We start from the raw sequence: 12,402 nt of genomic DNA, 5'->3' as shown, positions 1-12,402 counted from the left end.
CTTTGTTCTCTCACATATATATTATTATTGGGTGTGCTCAAGCCTTCGGCGAGAGCACAACCTTTGTTCTCTCACATATATATTATTATTATTATTTTTATTTCTTTTTGCCCCCCTAAAACTCAGTCAATATTTGGCCTACCTAGACAACCTAGGTGTCAAAAGTTTCGTCTTGGTAGCGATTGAGTTGCTTCTATTGGGATTTACGTTCCGTTGCATGGTTTAGGCTGAAGTTAAGTTTTTGTGGCGAAAAGTGAGGCTAACGGTGGCTAATTTGCTAGCCACAGTCACTGACGTTACTTACGTCACGAAAACACGCGTGATTACCTTTGGCAGAACATTCGTTTCGTATCTGTTAACTTGGGGGATAGCTAGGCTAACTATAGCTTTACTGCAAGGCAGCTAATTTGCTAGCCACAGTCACTGACGTTACTAACGTCACTAACGTCACGAAAACACGCGTGACTACCTTTGGCAGAACATTCGTTTCGCATCTGTTAACTTGGGGGATAGCTAGGCTAACTATAGCTTTACTGCAAGGCAGCTGCAGAAACGCCACAAGCAAAGAGGCCAGGGTGATAACTATTTACTTATTTTACTTTGTGATATGACACACAATTGTGATGTGTAATGTAACTACAATATAAGCTGATATTATTAAGGAAGTACATCTACTTTCGGAAACAGTAGTCTACTATTTCACTGAAGTATTAGCATCATGACATTATAGCCTGTGTTGCCCGGGCAACACATACTACAGTGGTCTATGATGTATCTGTTTTCAATCGTTAAAATACACATTCCTCACATATACATTTTCGTTGTAGGATTTATTCTGACATTAGTAAACGATTTGTTGGTGAAATTACCATTACCTGTGGTTTCAAACCAGTGTAGCTAACTGCAACGCTGTAGCTTACGCGAGACACACTACAAAAACATCTACAGTACACAGCTGTTTAGGAAGTCAAACGGCGACAGAACATGTTCGGCACTCTCCTTACTTAAATCAAAAGTCTATCTAACTACTAACCTGAACTTCATTGCCACAGCCTAAACGTTGTCAATCTGTTCATGAAAATAATTAATTTCAGCCTAAACCATACAACGGAACGTTAAATCCAATTCAACCAACGCAATCGCTACCAAGACGAACACAGCAGTAGTCTACTAGTACTGTACCGTAGTAGTACAATTTACCGGGGCAGCTTCTCCACACAGGGCTATATCGCATTTTGCGTTGTTACTGACAATGATCGCTACCAGTGAGCTTTTTATGAATGAGCGATTTTCCACTAAATAAATGTCAAGCTTATTTACGTTTTGGGGGGCATATTTTCCGTTAGCAGATGGTACTGTTTGAATCGCGATTCCATCTTCTACTGCCGGGTAACGTCGTAGAATAATCTTCAAAGGGGGTTCTTTATTAATGAATGAATGCAATGAGTAGGCTAAATGCCTGAAAATATCATGAGAAGGGAAAAACTTAAAATGACGTTTAAGTCATAGAGATTAGGTCAATTTTTACACCGGTCTGCCCAATTTATTCGTTTTGTTTCAACGATGAGGCTGCCTCTTGCAGGGGAAATGAGAAGACATCTATTTCATTGTACACTTCACTCGTATTTTCAGTTGTAAATGAGCAGCAAAAAAAAATGCTTTTAAATCTATGTCATCTTTATAAATAATAAGTATGCATTTTTATATAAAATATACAGAAATATCAGTTGTAAAAATGTCATTCAAAAACGGACCCCTGTGCAACCGACGCAAGCAAGCACACCCTACAATTTCCCCAGAAATTGTACCCTCTCTAGTTTTATATAATAAAGTTCTGTGTAACTAATTATTAACAAAGGAATTATTTTGAACCCCCCTGGTCTGACATGGAACACTCCCCCCCCTGGGCAGACACGGGGCGACCCCCCCCCCCACCACCACCACCACAAATTGCTTTCTAATCTGTGGGAAACACTGAGCTGAGTTCCTACTAAAATAAAGACAGATCTGAACATAAGGCGGAACAGAATATCTGACCAATGGTTTATGCACCCTCCGGACAGCTTCTAAGGAGCATCAGTAAGACCCGTCTGGCAACATGCCGGACCCAGCCCCAGGAGTTGCATTCGCCAGTTAGGTTTCTCCTGTTGGACAGCGCAGATGACACCTTTGGGAAGGAGAACCAGAGAAACCAAGCCTCCAATGCCATAGACTACAGGGATCAAGTCCAGATTGAGTCAAGCGAAGATGACTTTGATCAGTGTGAGTTTGAAATGGTAGTGCATTAACATCACACTACACGTGTCTGTAGGCTAGCAACGTTTAAATGTACGCTCTTCTCTTCTTAAGTTCTGATGCAGAATGCTACACCAAAAGAAGATTTAAGAAAATCCAGGAGTGCTCCCAAGAAAGAGAGGTATAAGAAAGACTAACGAGAATATAATTGTTTACAAATAATACATTTTACTTGGCGTCTTAAGTAATCTTGATTTATGTATATGGGGTAGTCAGATGGCTGAGCGGTTAGGGAGTCGGGCTATTAATCGGAAGGTTGACAGTTCGATTCCTGGCCGAGCCAAATGACGTTGTGTCCTTGGGCAAGGCACTTCACCCTACTTGCCTCAGGGGGAATGTCCCTGTACTTACTGTAAGTCGCTCTGGATAAGAGCGTCTGCTAAATATAAATGTATATGTTCTCAGTGTTTCTGTTGCTGTTGTTGTGAGTTCAGACTGTGAGGACAGCTTTGAGGCCTGTAAGTTGGATTCGTTTTTTTTTTATTAGTTTGATTTTATGTAGTCTATTTTAGGCCCAACATAAATCTGTGTTTTGGTTTTTCCTTCCTGTTCATGACAGTTTTAAACCGTGTGAAAACACCAAAGGCCAAGCCTAAGACCACAGCCGAGAATGAGGGTGAAGACAGGTATAGTGTAACCTTACTCACCATACACTAGGGCTGCCAAATCTCATTTGACTTCTGTTGTGTTAAATTTAACATCATTCCTTGGTTCTCCCCTCAGTTTAAAAAACGTCATTGTTGATGACTTTTCTTCTGACGATGACTTTATCATTGAGAAGAAGAAACCCTCTACCTGCAAAAGTAAGGTTCATGACCTGCATACATACTGTATTTGTAGGGTATTACGGTATGAAAATATGTTACCCGTTCTGGGAAATGTGCTCTTTTCACAAGAGAGTAAAGAAGCAGTCAGCACCAGTGATTATTTCAAATTATACTTCTCTCTTTTCCGCTCACCAGTATACAAGACTCCCAAAGCCAACATTTCCCAACCCCCAGTCAGAAAACCCCTGACTGAATGTGACTCCCCAGTCTTCCTCAGTGACAGCGATGATGATTATAGTATTGTCTCTAAGAGCACCTGGAGGAGCCGTCATCCTCCACGCCATCCCTCATCACGCACCAAAACTGTCAATATTCTGGAGAGTAATCTGGAGGACATTTCTCCTTCATCCTCTCAGTCTTCCTCCCCTTTTCTGCCATCTTTCCTAGCTCCTACTCCATCTTTTCCCTCCTCCCTCTTTTTGGCCCAGCCTCAGCAGACACACTTTGCGTCCCCTCGGCGGACATACTCTGCTCCGTCCAAGCTGGAAGACTCTGTCAGCTCAGAGGAGGAGTTCCTCTCCTTACTTGACAGAGTGAGGAAGAACAGATTGCTTGGCAGCAACACTCCTACACCCAAAAACAATACAGGTACCAGGCTCACACCTTTTTGCAAAAGGTTATTAGCTTTTCAATGGTCACACATTTATACACACGTTTATAGGAGATCTGAGTGGGTTGGACAGGTTTAAAAAAAGTAGTGTTGATAGTCCTCTCCAATGAGTACTTGTTCTTGACTGACATGTTTTTTTTCTACACTTTTGCCTTGGGTTCTCTTCTCCTGTTTTCTCATTGGCTACTTAATCTGTCCCACATGGGGACAAGGGTCAAGTTATAGGCTTCATGCCCCTACTCCTACTACAACACCTGTCTCAAAACCTTCCACAAAGGGACAGAAAAGAGCGGGCCCTCGACCTGGAGGAAGAATGCCAATGCATATGAAAACCTCAGTGCCGCCACAACCTGCAGTCACACATACGGAGCCCAGACCCAGCACCTTCAGCAGCAGGTACGAGGAATCTTCCCTTTAATGATGAAAGGAAAATAGATCAGTGTTGAAACTCAGGTGGTAGGTAAACAGGCAAGTAGCCCGTCCAATCATTGCATTCGGTCTGAACTCAATGATTGGTCGTGTTTATTACAGTCCTGCGATGGCCACAGATATTTATTAGATTTTACTGTCAGAGCATTTGATTTATTGATTGCTATCAGGATGTGAAGTTTATTTTAGCAAATATGACAAAAAGTGCTCCTCAAAAACATTACTTATCCTAGCTTAAACATATTCTGACTCTGTCCCCTCACCCAAGACTAGGGATGTGTAGGACTCCCGGTTGTTTCCTTCAATCCCTATCCACCTACGCATGTGGCTTCAAGCTAATCAAGGAAAACCTCACAGCTAAACTCTTCCAACTGTACAACACCAGTGTATTTGAGAGCAAGGTCAGCAGGACATACACACTCACAAATTCTTCTGAATAAGTCTATTTCCGTGTTGTTTGTAAAGCTCTGTTCCTCCTCCAGCTGCCTGCTGGCATGTCAGTCAGCTGGAACAAGAAGATGAGGAAGACTGCAGGATATTGTATCACTGGACAGGAGCGGGTGGGAGGTAACCGCTACGCACGCATCGAGCTCTCTGAGAAAGTTTGTGACTCTGCAGGTAACTCAACACATGCTGTAGATAGTTTCTGTTTTGTTCTGTCTTGACAAAATTCCTCTGTCCCTCCCCGTCTTCAGACACACATTGTTTTTCCTCTCCTCTCTATAATAATCTTGTCTTTTTTCTGGTCCTCTTTTCTCACTAGACCGCCTGAGGGACACCCTGGTGCACGAAATGTGCCATGCCGCCACCTGGCTAATCAACGGCGTACGAGACGGCCATGGACCCTTCTGGAAACTGTACGCCAGAAAGGCCACGCTGGTCCACCCAGAGCTACCCATGGTGACCCGCTGTCACAGCTATGACATCAACTACAAGTACAAGTACCAGTGCAGTCACTGCAAGAACACGTAAGTTATGAGTCCAAATAGCTCTGGGTACTTCAAGTGGACCTGGTTATTTCAACATCGCCCTGTGTACTTGCATAGTGTAAATCAATATCTAACTGGCTTTGCATTTATTTGAAGGTCCCATGGCATGCTGTTTTTGGATGCTTTTATATAGGCCTTAGTGGTCCTCTAATACTGTATCTGAAGTCTCTTTCCCGAAATTCAGCCGTGGTGCAGAATTACAGCCACTAAGAGCAGTCCCACAATGAGCTTTCCTTAGGACGTGCCACTTCTGTGTCTGTAGCTTTAAATGCTATGAGGAGGAGAGAGGCAGGGCTAACTGCCATGCTTTGGTCGTTTGCAAGCCATGATGTCTCTCGAGGAAAAAAAACAATATCGTGCTAGCACGGTCGTAGCTCATTTTCTCATTGGCGGGCCAAATTATCTGGGCGGGCAAAGCACAGAAAGGGAAGGTAACATTTCCTCTTATGACGACATAAGAGAAACATTTTCAAATCGGAGTGTTTGAGCTTTAATTTTCTCAAAGGTGGAGAAAAATACCCAGGGCTTGGTTTACACCTATCAACATTTCTAGCCACTGGGGGACCTCATATTAATGTTAAATAACCTCCTAAAGTGAAATTTTCATGTCATGGGCCATTTAAACGTTCTAGTATGTATACACTACACCAGAATTTTGTATTAAGTGTTCTTTTCATAGTCTTTCTTTTTTTGTGCTGCTAAAGTACAAAACATTCTTGACTCTACACCCCTTAGTGTGAACGTGTGAACTCTGATCTTTTTGTGATCTCTACAGGATCGGGCGCCATTCCAAATCTCTAGATACTCAGAGATTCATATGTGCCCTCTGCACAGGGCCATTGGTCCTTCTGGTCTCCGCCAACAGCAAGCCCCGTGCACCCACACCTTTTGCAAGTTTTGTCAAAGAAAACTATGGAAGTATGCGCCAGGAGCTGACGGGACAGAGCCATGCTAATGTGATGCGTAAACTCAGTGCCAACTTTGCCACCAAGACTCGCCTTAGCCAGAGCTGAGATTCAAGCAGAGGCCTGTTTCCAGCATCTTCTGCCATTTATGCATTTAAGGAGATCTGAGAGGGTTGGACGAGTTCATGTAATATGTTGATAGTTTTAACTTAACCAGATTCATACTCCTCATGTCGTGTCTGTCAACTGCTCAGCCCTCAGCAGAAACGCAAATGTGCAAATTGTGTTTCTGCTGAGGGCTGAGCAGTTGACTGTGGCAGGACCTCACTGTCTGAGAAACAAACTGGGTTTATTGTAGCACACCTCTTCTTAATAACCTCCAATTTAACCTGCTACCAAAGTGAAGTAAGATCTTCTGGAGATGCTGTGATGGTCCATACCATGCCATACATCTTACCTCTAAGCTGGACACTCATTGCAGCCTGTTTCTGTGAATCAGTATGTCAGGCACCGGAGGCTCTAGACTGAACTAACAATGGAAACCTGTCCTTTTATGTACCAATTGCAATAGTATAGTCATGTGACTGACAGAACTGATCAATTACCTCAAAATGAGATTGTGTATTCGTAGGACCATTATGTTGTCACTTTTGGGAATGGGAACAGCAGTAATGATACTCCTCTGGCAAATGACCCAGTGTTGTGAATTCACCAAGTGAAATTAAATGATTTCTTTTTTTTGTAATATTTGTCTTTCATGTTTGTTCTGTGATTTTGAATAAAGAAAAAAATGTTATTTTGTTCGTTGTTCATTTTCCAATAGAAACATACGGTAGAAAGTTTGTGTTAAGACCTTTTTTGAAGAACATTCTAGAATTTTTGTTTGATAAGTTTGCCCCTTGAAAGCTTCCGGTTTCAGACGCGAGAAAGATTGTTTTGATGCAGTCAGCGAGTTTAGAAGCATAAGAAGGGAGCAAGTTACTGTGGTATTTTATTTTAAACAATGTCGTCTTTTGGATCCTGTTGCTATGTTCGTTGAGATTGGGGACGAACAAGTTGTCCACAATCAAGATGTTTACATTTCCTATAAAAACGGGACAACGGAATGACTGGGTTGCTGCTGTAAAGAGAAGCTTACTCATAGTGTTTTAAAAAGGTTGTTTGGGGTGCAATAACTTGTTATGGAAGGGAATTTCAAATCATGCCTAGCATCAGTGGCGCTGTGTCCTGGCTTAGGCTACTAAAATAAATTTGCGCAACAGGCAAGGGATCCACCTAAACAATAAATATACTTCTGCTAACTCGGTTGTGGATATGACACTACCATGCCTACTGGCTACTGGCTCTCTAAGCCGTTTCCATCTTAGTATGTATATTGTTGACTCAGACTCTTTATCAAGTAGTGCACAAAGTCAAGGAAGTTTTATTTGCTTGCACATGTAGCAAGCAGATAAGGTATGGTGGTACAAAGTTGTCTGCCGACCAGTCTCCATGCAAGACCATTTACAGGGCTGCCAACTTTTCAAAAAACCTGGGACTGAGATTTGGTGGGGCTAACCAAAATGTTGCTGCGTTTAGTGATGTGTCGTTCGTGAACGATTTGTTCATTTTGAACAAATCCTTACAAGGACTCGGGAGTAACGACAGTCGAGGAGCCAGAGGGGTGCGGGTGGCACTGGACCCCCCTGATATCAGACTGGCCACCCCAGATGCAGTGGCGGAACCAGACTTTTATATATGGGGTGGCCAAGGGGTGGCCAGGGCTACTTCAGGGGGTCCACAGACCAAGACATCTAAGCATTTTACCCATGCTTGCAACTTTACAACTGGCTCTGGAACCAATCGTCACTCCTAATGCCTAAACCTCACAGCCAATCAGGGGCAGAGTGGGAAGAGGTTTTCTACATTCATCTAGCCTCTTAATTTTGCTCTCAAAGTGCACTAGATTGGTGCGTTTAACTTTAAAATTTAAGACATTTTCTTCTGGGAGAGCATGTTCCCTGACCCCCCTAGAGGGTCGGGGGTTCACTGTATCGTTCTCACCTTTTTTACCCCTGACCTGTTTGCATGCTTGCAATGTTGTTTTTTTCATTTTCATTTATATAGCACACTTTTAAAACAACAACAGTATCATTTAGCCATTTGAAATCTATTGTAATGACCTGACTAGGTCAGAAAGGAACATTGGTCCAAGCATAAGATGAAGTTCCCAAATTGACGTTTATTAACCACACGGTACACAGGCACTTTAAGCCAAACCGCTGTTTGGCCCTATCCCACGCTAAATAAAAGAAAGGTAGCCCACAAAACAATAGTGACCTCTTGTGAAACCCAGACGTAACAGAAAGAACAGACGCTAAACCTGGTCTTAACTTAGAATGCTCTATAGCCCCTGCCCAACCCCCCTCCATACCCCTTCGCCAACCACCAGGATGCCTGGCATCTGAACATTCTGGGCATTCCCGTGATTAGCAGACAGCAGGTTGATTGGCATGTCTGACCCCGCGAACACTAGTGGTAAACAACCAACTAACAGCCTAACATAACACACGTCTTTCGGTGTGGGTCGCTACACTATTTTTGTACTTTAACTGCTAAGATTCCTTGATGAGATGCCTTATCAATCTATTAACATTACAATAGATTAACACTGTAGTCAAATAGCTACCCTGTTTGCTATTGTAGCCTATGCCTGTTTGAAATACGTATTCAGAGTAGGGCTAGCCATGATCTAGTAACTTGGTAGTTGATTGAAGATAATAATGGGGATATGTTTAAGATTGAGATTGGACTCAAATGTGGGTAATTGGATGTGTAGGCCTACATGTTATTTTTGCTTAGGGTTCACTTCAAACACTAAAAGAAAGGGTGAGATAGCAGACTTCTTCAAAAAGCTGAGCAAACAGGATCAGGTGGAAATAGATCCTAGTCCTTACACCACCCCAAGACCTCAGAGCAGCTGAGCATTCTAGGCAGTCAGTCACATGACAAGTTTAGCTTGTGTTTGTAGGCCACACATGTAAGCCTACACAAGTTTTTTTCAGAGTAAGCCTCACTTTAAAATGATGGTTGTTGATTTATGAGTGTTCTTATTTTGATGTCTGTGTCATTTTTTTGTGTGAGTATACACTAATAGTTACGTTTTAATGTAAAAAATTCATCAAAAGATCTAACCTCTAACCTGGTTAGACCCAGATTATATATTCATGAAAACAGAGTGACCAAAGTCTCTCCAGTTTGTGAGTACACTACAGTGTGTGTAAGAAAGAAATTAGTTGCAATTCAGATGTAGAGACAGTCTATTCATAGTAAATGTAGAATTTGATTAAAGTAACCCTAGTGGACCATACTAGGCCACACTGAAGAACTCAGGCTTAAATTAATTTCAATTTCTCATCAGCAATCATATGAATAATTTACACTGCTTAGGTGCCAGGCTAACACACACATTTTCAATCTTGGTCTGTGGACCCCCTGAAGTAGCCCTGGTCACCCCTTGGCCACCCCATATATAAAAGTCTGGTTCCGCCACTGTTAAAGAGACCATCTTTTCAACCGGGGATGCTACACATTGCAGTCTTAAAGAAATCGCCACTGGTGTGCACATAGGTGTGTGTCTCAAGCAGTTCATTTGAGATATACTGTTTACTGGGTTAATCTGATTAACTGTAAAAGTGCCCATCTAATCAGTAGTGATGGGGGAAACAAAGCTTTCCGAAGCAACAAGCTATTTGACACAATTGTGTTGAAAAAGTATTGCTTTTTCGAAGCGTTCGATACATCTTCACCATAGGGACATCTGCTGGTCAAATTATGGTATGGCGACTGTATAGAGCGATGGAAGGAATCAAGTGACGTCAAGTCCTCGAGACGTCAGTCTCACAATCGTCATTGACAACTTGATAAATAAAGGTTATGTGACAAATGTGTTGATTTGTTAGTGTCAAAAATATGTTAGCATATTTCTTATTGTAGTAACGTCTTTGCTATTTTACATTCATAATATTTGTGTTCCGGTTCTTATAGCAATATTCTAAGATATAGTTAGGTTCCGTATGGCCTCGTGGTAAGAGCTCTGCCTTATCGACTGATCTTGCGAGTTCGAGTCTCGGGGACCTTGTTTTAGAGGAAGTATATGCTAAATGAACAACTTATTGTTTGATAATGTAGACTATCGGCTCAGGTTTTGGAACATGCTTTTGCAACTGGGAAAGGCCACATTTGAAGGTAAAACTAGAGAAAGATGTATGTGCTTGTGTACACCTACTCTCTCACATCTCACATCTTTATCTCTGTGTCTATCTAGCTCTGGCAATCTATCTGTATTTCTGGCTCTGTCAATGAATATATTCTATAGCGTAAATAGGCCTATGTCTCCTCTCTATAACCTACGAATATTAGTGATTTCTGATGTATTTTTAAGCGTTTGAATAAAACGCTGTTGTCTCGTGTGACATCTGAAGCTTCGGACGTCACTTCGACAGGTGATCACGTGGTTTTTACCCATTTGAAGCCACGCTCGACAAGTTTGTGTCGGTACAAATTGTTTCGAAAGGTCGATACCGCTTCGTGAGAACGGTATCGAGCATAACATCACTACTAATCAGGCAATCCACAATAACCTTCAACCTTCAAACATACCCCCTGTACCCTAATCCCAAGATTTCAGCCTAATTTTCTCCCTCTCTGGCTTCTATCTCTCTCTCTACCCTGTTTTCTCTCTCTCTTTAACCTCTTTCTGAATCTTTCTCTCTACTCTAATTCTTTCTCTCTCTTTCTTTCCCTTCCACTTGCCTTTTTTTGCTAGTATACATATAGTATAGTATACATAGGGGGTGCAGGCCTGTGTGAGTGTCAAGGTACTGCATGTGGATGTGGGCTTGTCAAGCAGAGGGCAGTGAATGTGTGGCTAAAACTGGACTTTGTCAAAGCCACCCCAATATTTCCATATTTTCTAGCGAGAAACCAGGGCCCACACAAACAGGTCAGAAAAAGCAGTCTGGTATATGTTTGTTTTTAATTGGGAACACCCTTTCAGTTAGGTGGTAGAGGGATACTGTCAGTGGCGGTTCTAGACACATTTTACTGGGGGGGGCCAAGGGGGGCCAGTGTTTAATCAGAGGGGCACATTAAAAACGGAAACAAATGATATTTAAACATTAAATACTTTCATTTTGCTTTACATTAAAATTATACAAACGGCTCTGGCTTTCCCTCTTCCTGCTCCTCAGCTCTCTCAATACCTTGATATGTTTCTCTCACTTTTTTTATTTACTGGGGCAAAAAAGGCTGCAATGTCCCTTCCTCATTTTATGATGACTACTAGAAGAAGAAAAAAAACGTAAAGAAAAATGATATATACCGTATTTTCCGCAGTATAGGGCGCACTGGATTATAAGGCGCACTGTCAATGAATGGTCTATTTTCGTTCTTTTTTCATATATAAAGCGCACCGGACCATAAGGCGCATTAAGCGAAACAGGTCATCTTCTTGCTTCCTCCACTTCCGTACCATTGATTCATTAATGTTGAATTCTCTCGCAGCTGCTCTATTCCCATGTTCTACTGCGTGACTGATAGCCTTGAGTTTGAAGTCTGCGTCGTAAGCGTGTCTCTTGACAGGTGCCATTTTGGGGTCCTTATACACACACACACTGTAATATTATGGTGAAGCACAGTATGTATTACTCCACGACGCTCCTGACTACGGTAGCTGTAATGCTGCAAGCGGTGCGGCTTTGTAGTTTACCAAAGTCGTACTAAAACATTTTGACAGAGCGCCATGTACCACACAAAATCGCTTTGAGGTCAGTAAGCACAACCAGAATTAATCCATATATAAGGCGCTTCGGATTATAAGGCGCACTGTCGTTTTTTGAGAAAATTAAAGGCTATTAAGTGCACCTTATAGTCCGAAAAATACGGTATTCAGTCAGCTCAGAGGGGGCCAGGGACATTTTTACAGGGGCACTGGCCCCTGTAGGCCCCCGTGTAGAACCGCCCCTGGATACTGTTATCTGTGTGGATTGGGATGGATTACGGTCATTCCAGACCCAAATGAGACCTTTTTAGGGTCCTTTCCACATGAGTAGGTTGTCAGGAGAAAGTAGGGTATCACACTAATTGGTGCTGATTGCAGTGCTACCAGAGAGATTCTGTGTGTGTGTCCATCTGCATAAACAGAGCTTGTTTCTCTCTAAACTGAGCGCAGTGAGAGTGCTCTCTCTCCCTCAGAGCACAGCCTAGCAACAGTCTGTCTTCCACTGGAAATGGACTAATAATTCAGCTTGTCATCGTTACCCTTCAACGGAAACTCTTACCGTGGGTCCCCCTGTTTTTCTCCCTCT

General features: G+C 42.4%; 1 protein-coding gene across 2 annotated transcripts in view; it reads left to right on the top strand.

Annotated features, from left to right (window-relative positions):
- Positions 1 to 6,832, top strand: part of gcna (germ cell nuclear acidic peptidase) — a 387,394-nt gene extending 380,562 nt beyond the window's left edge. For both annotated transcript variants that reach the window (XM_062475804.1, XM_062475803.1), the window contains exons 2-12: positions 2,064 to 2,262; positions 2,350 to 2,416; positions 2,701 to 2,753; positions 2,855 to 2,921; positions 3,019 to 3,098; positions 3,258 to 3,710; positions 3,945 to 4,128; positions 4,430 to 4,562; positions 4,644 to 4,779; positions 4,925 to 5,129; positions 5,926 to 6,832. In XM_062475804.1, the coding sequence (XP_062331788.1) occupies positions 2,355 to 2,416; positions 2,701 to 2,753; positions 2,855 to 2,921; positions 3,019 to 3,098; positions 3,258 to 3,710; positions 3,945 to 4,128; positions 4,430 to 4,562; positions 4,644 to 4,779; positions 4,925 to 5,129; positions 5,926 to 6,163 (1,611 nt within the window). In that variant the 5' untranslated portion in view covers positions 2,064 to 2,262; positions 2,350 to 2,354 and the 3' untranslated portion in view covers positions 6,164 to 6,832. The remainder of the gene's footprint in view (positions 1 to 2,063; positions 2,263 to 2,349; positions 2,417 to 2,700; positions 2,754 to 2,854; positions 2,922 to 3,018; positions 3,099 to 3,257; positions 3,711 to 3,944; positions 4,129 to 4,429; positions 4,563 to 4,643; positions 4,780 to 4,924; positions 5,130 to 5,925) is intronic.
- Positions 6,833 to 12,402: the final 5,570 nt, after the last annotated feature.

This window comes from Osmerus eperlanus, chromosome 13 (genome assembly GCF_963692335.1).
Source record: "Osmerus eperlanus chromosome 13, fOsmEpe2.1, whole genome shotgun sequence".
NCBI classification, from domain to species: Eukaryota; Metazoa; Chordata; class Actinopteri; order Osmeriformes; family Osmeridae; genus Osmerus; species Osmerus eperlanus.
Note: the sequence above shows the minus strand (reverse complement) of the source record. Positions and strands in the feature narration are given on the sequence as shown.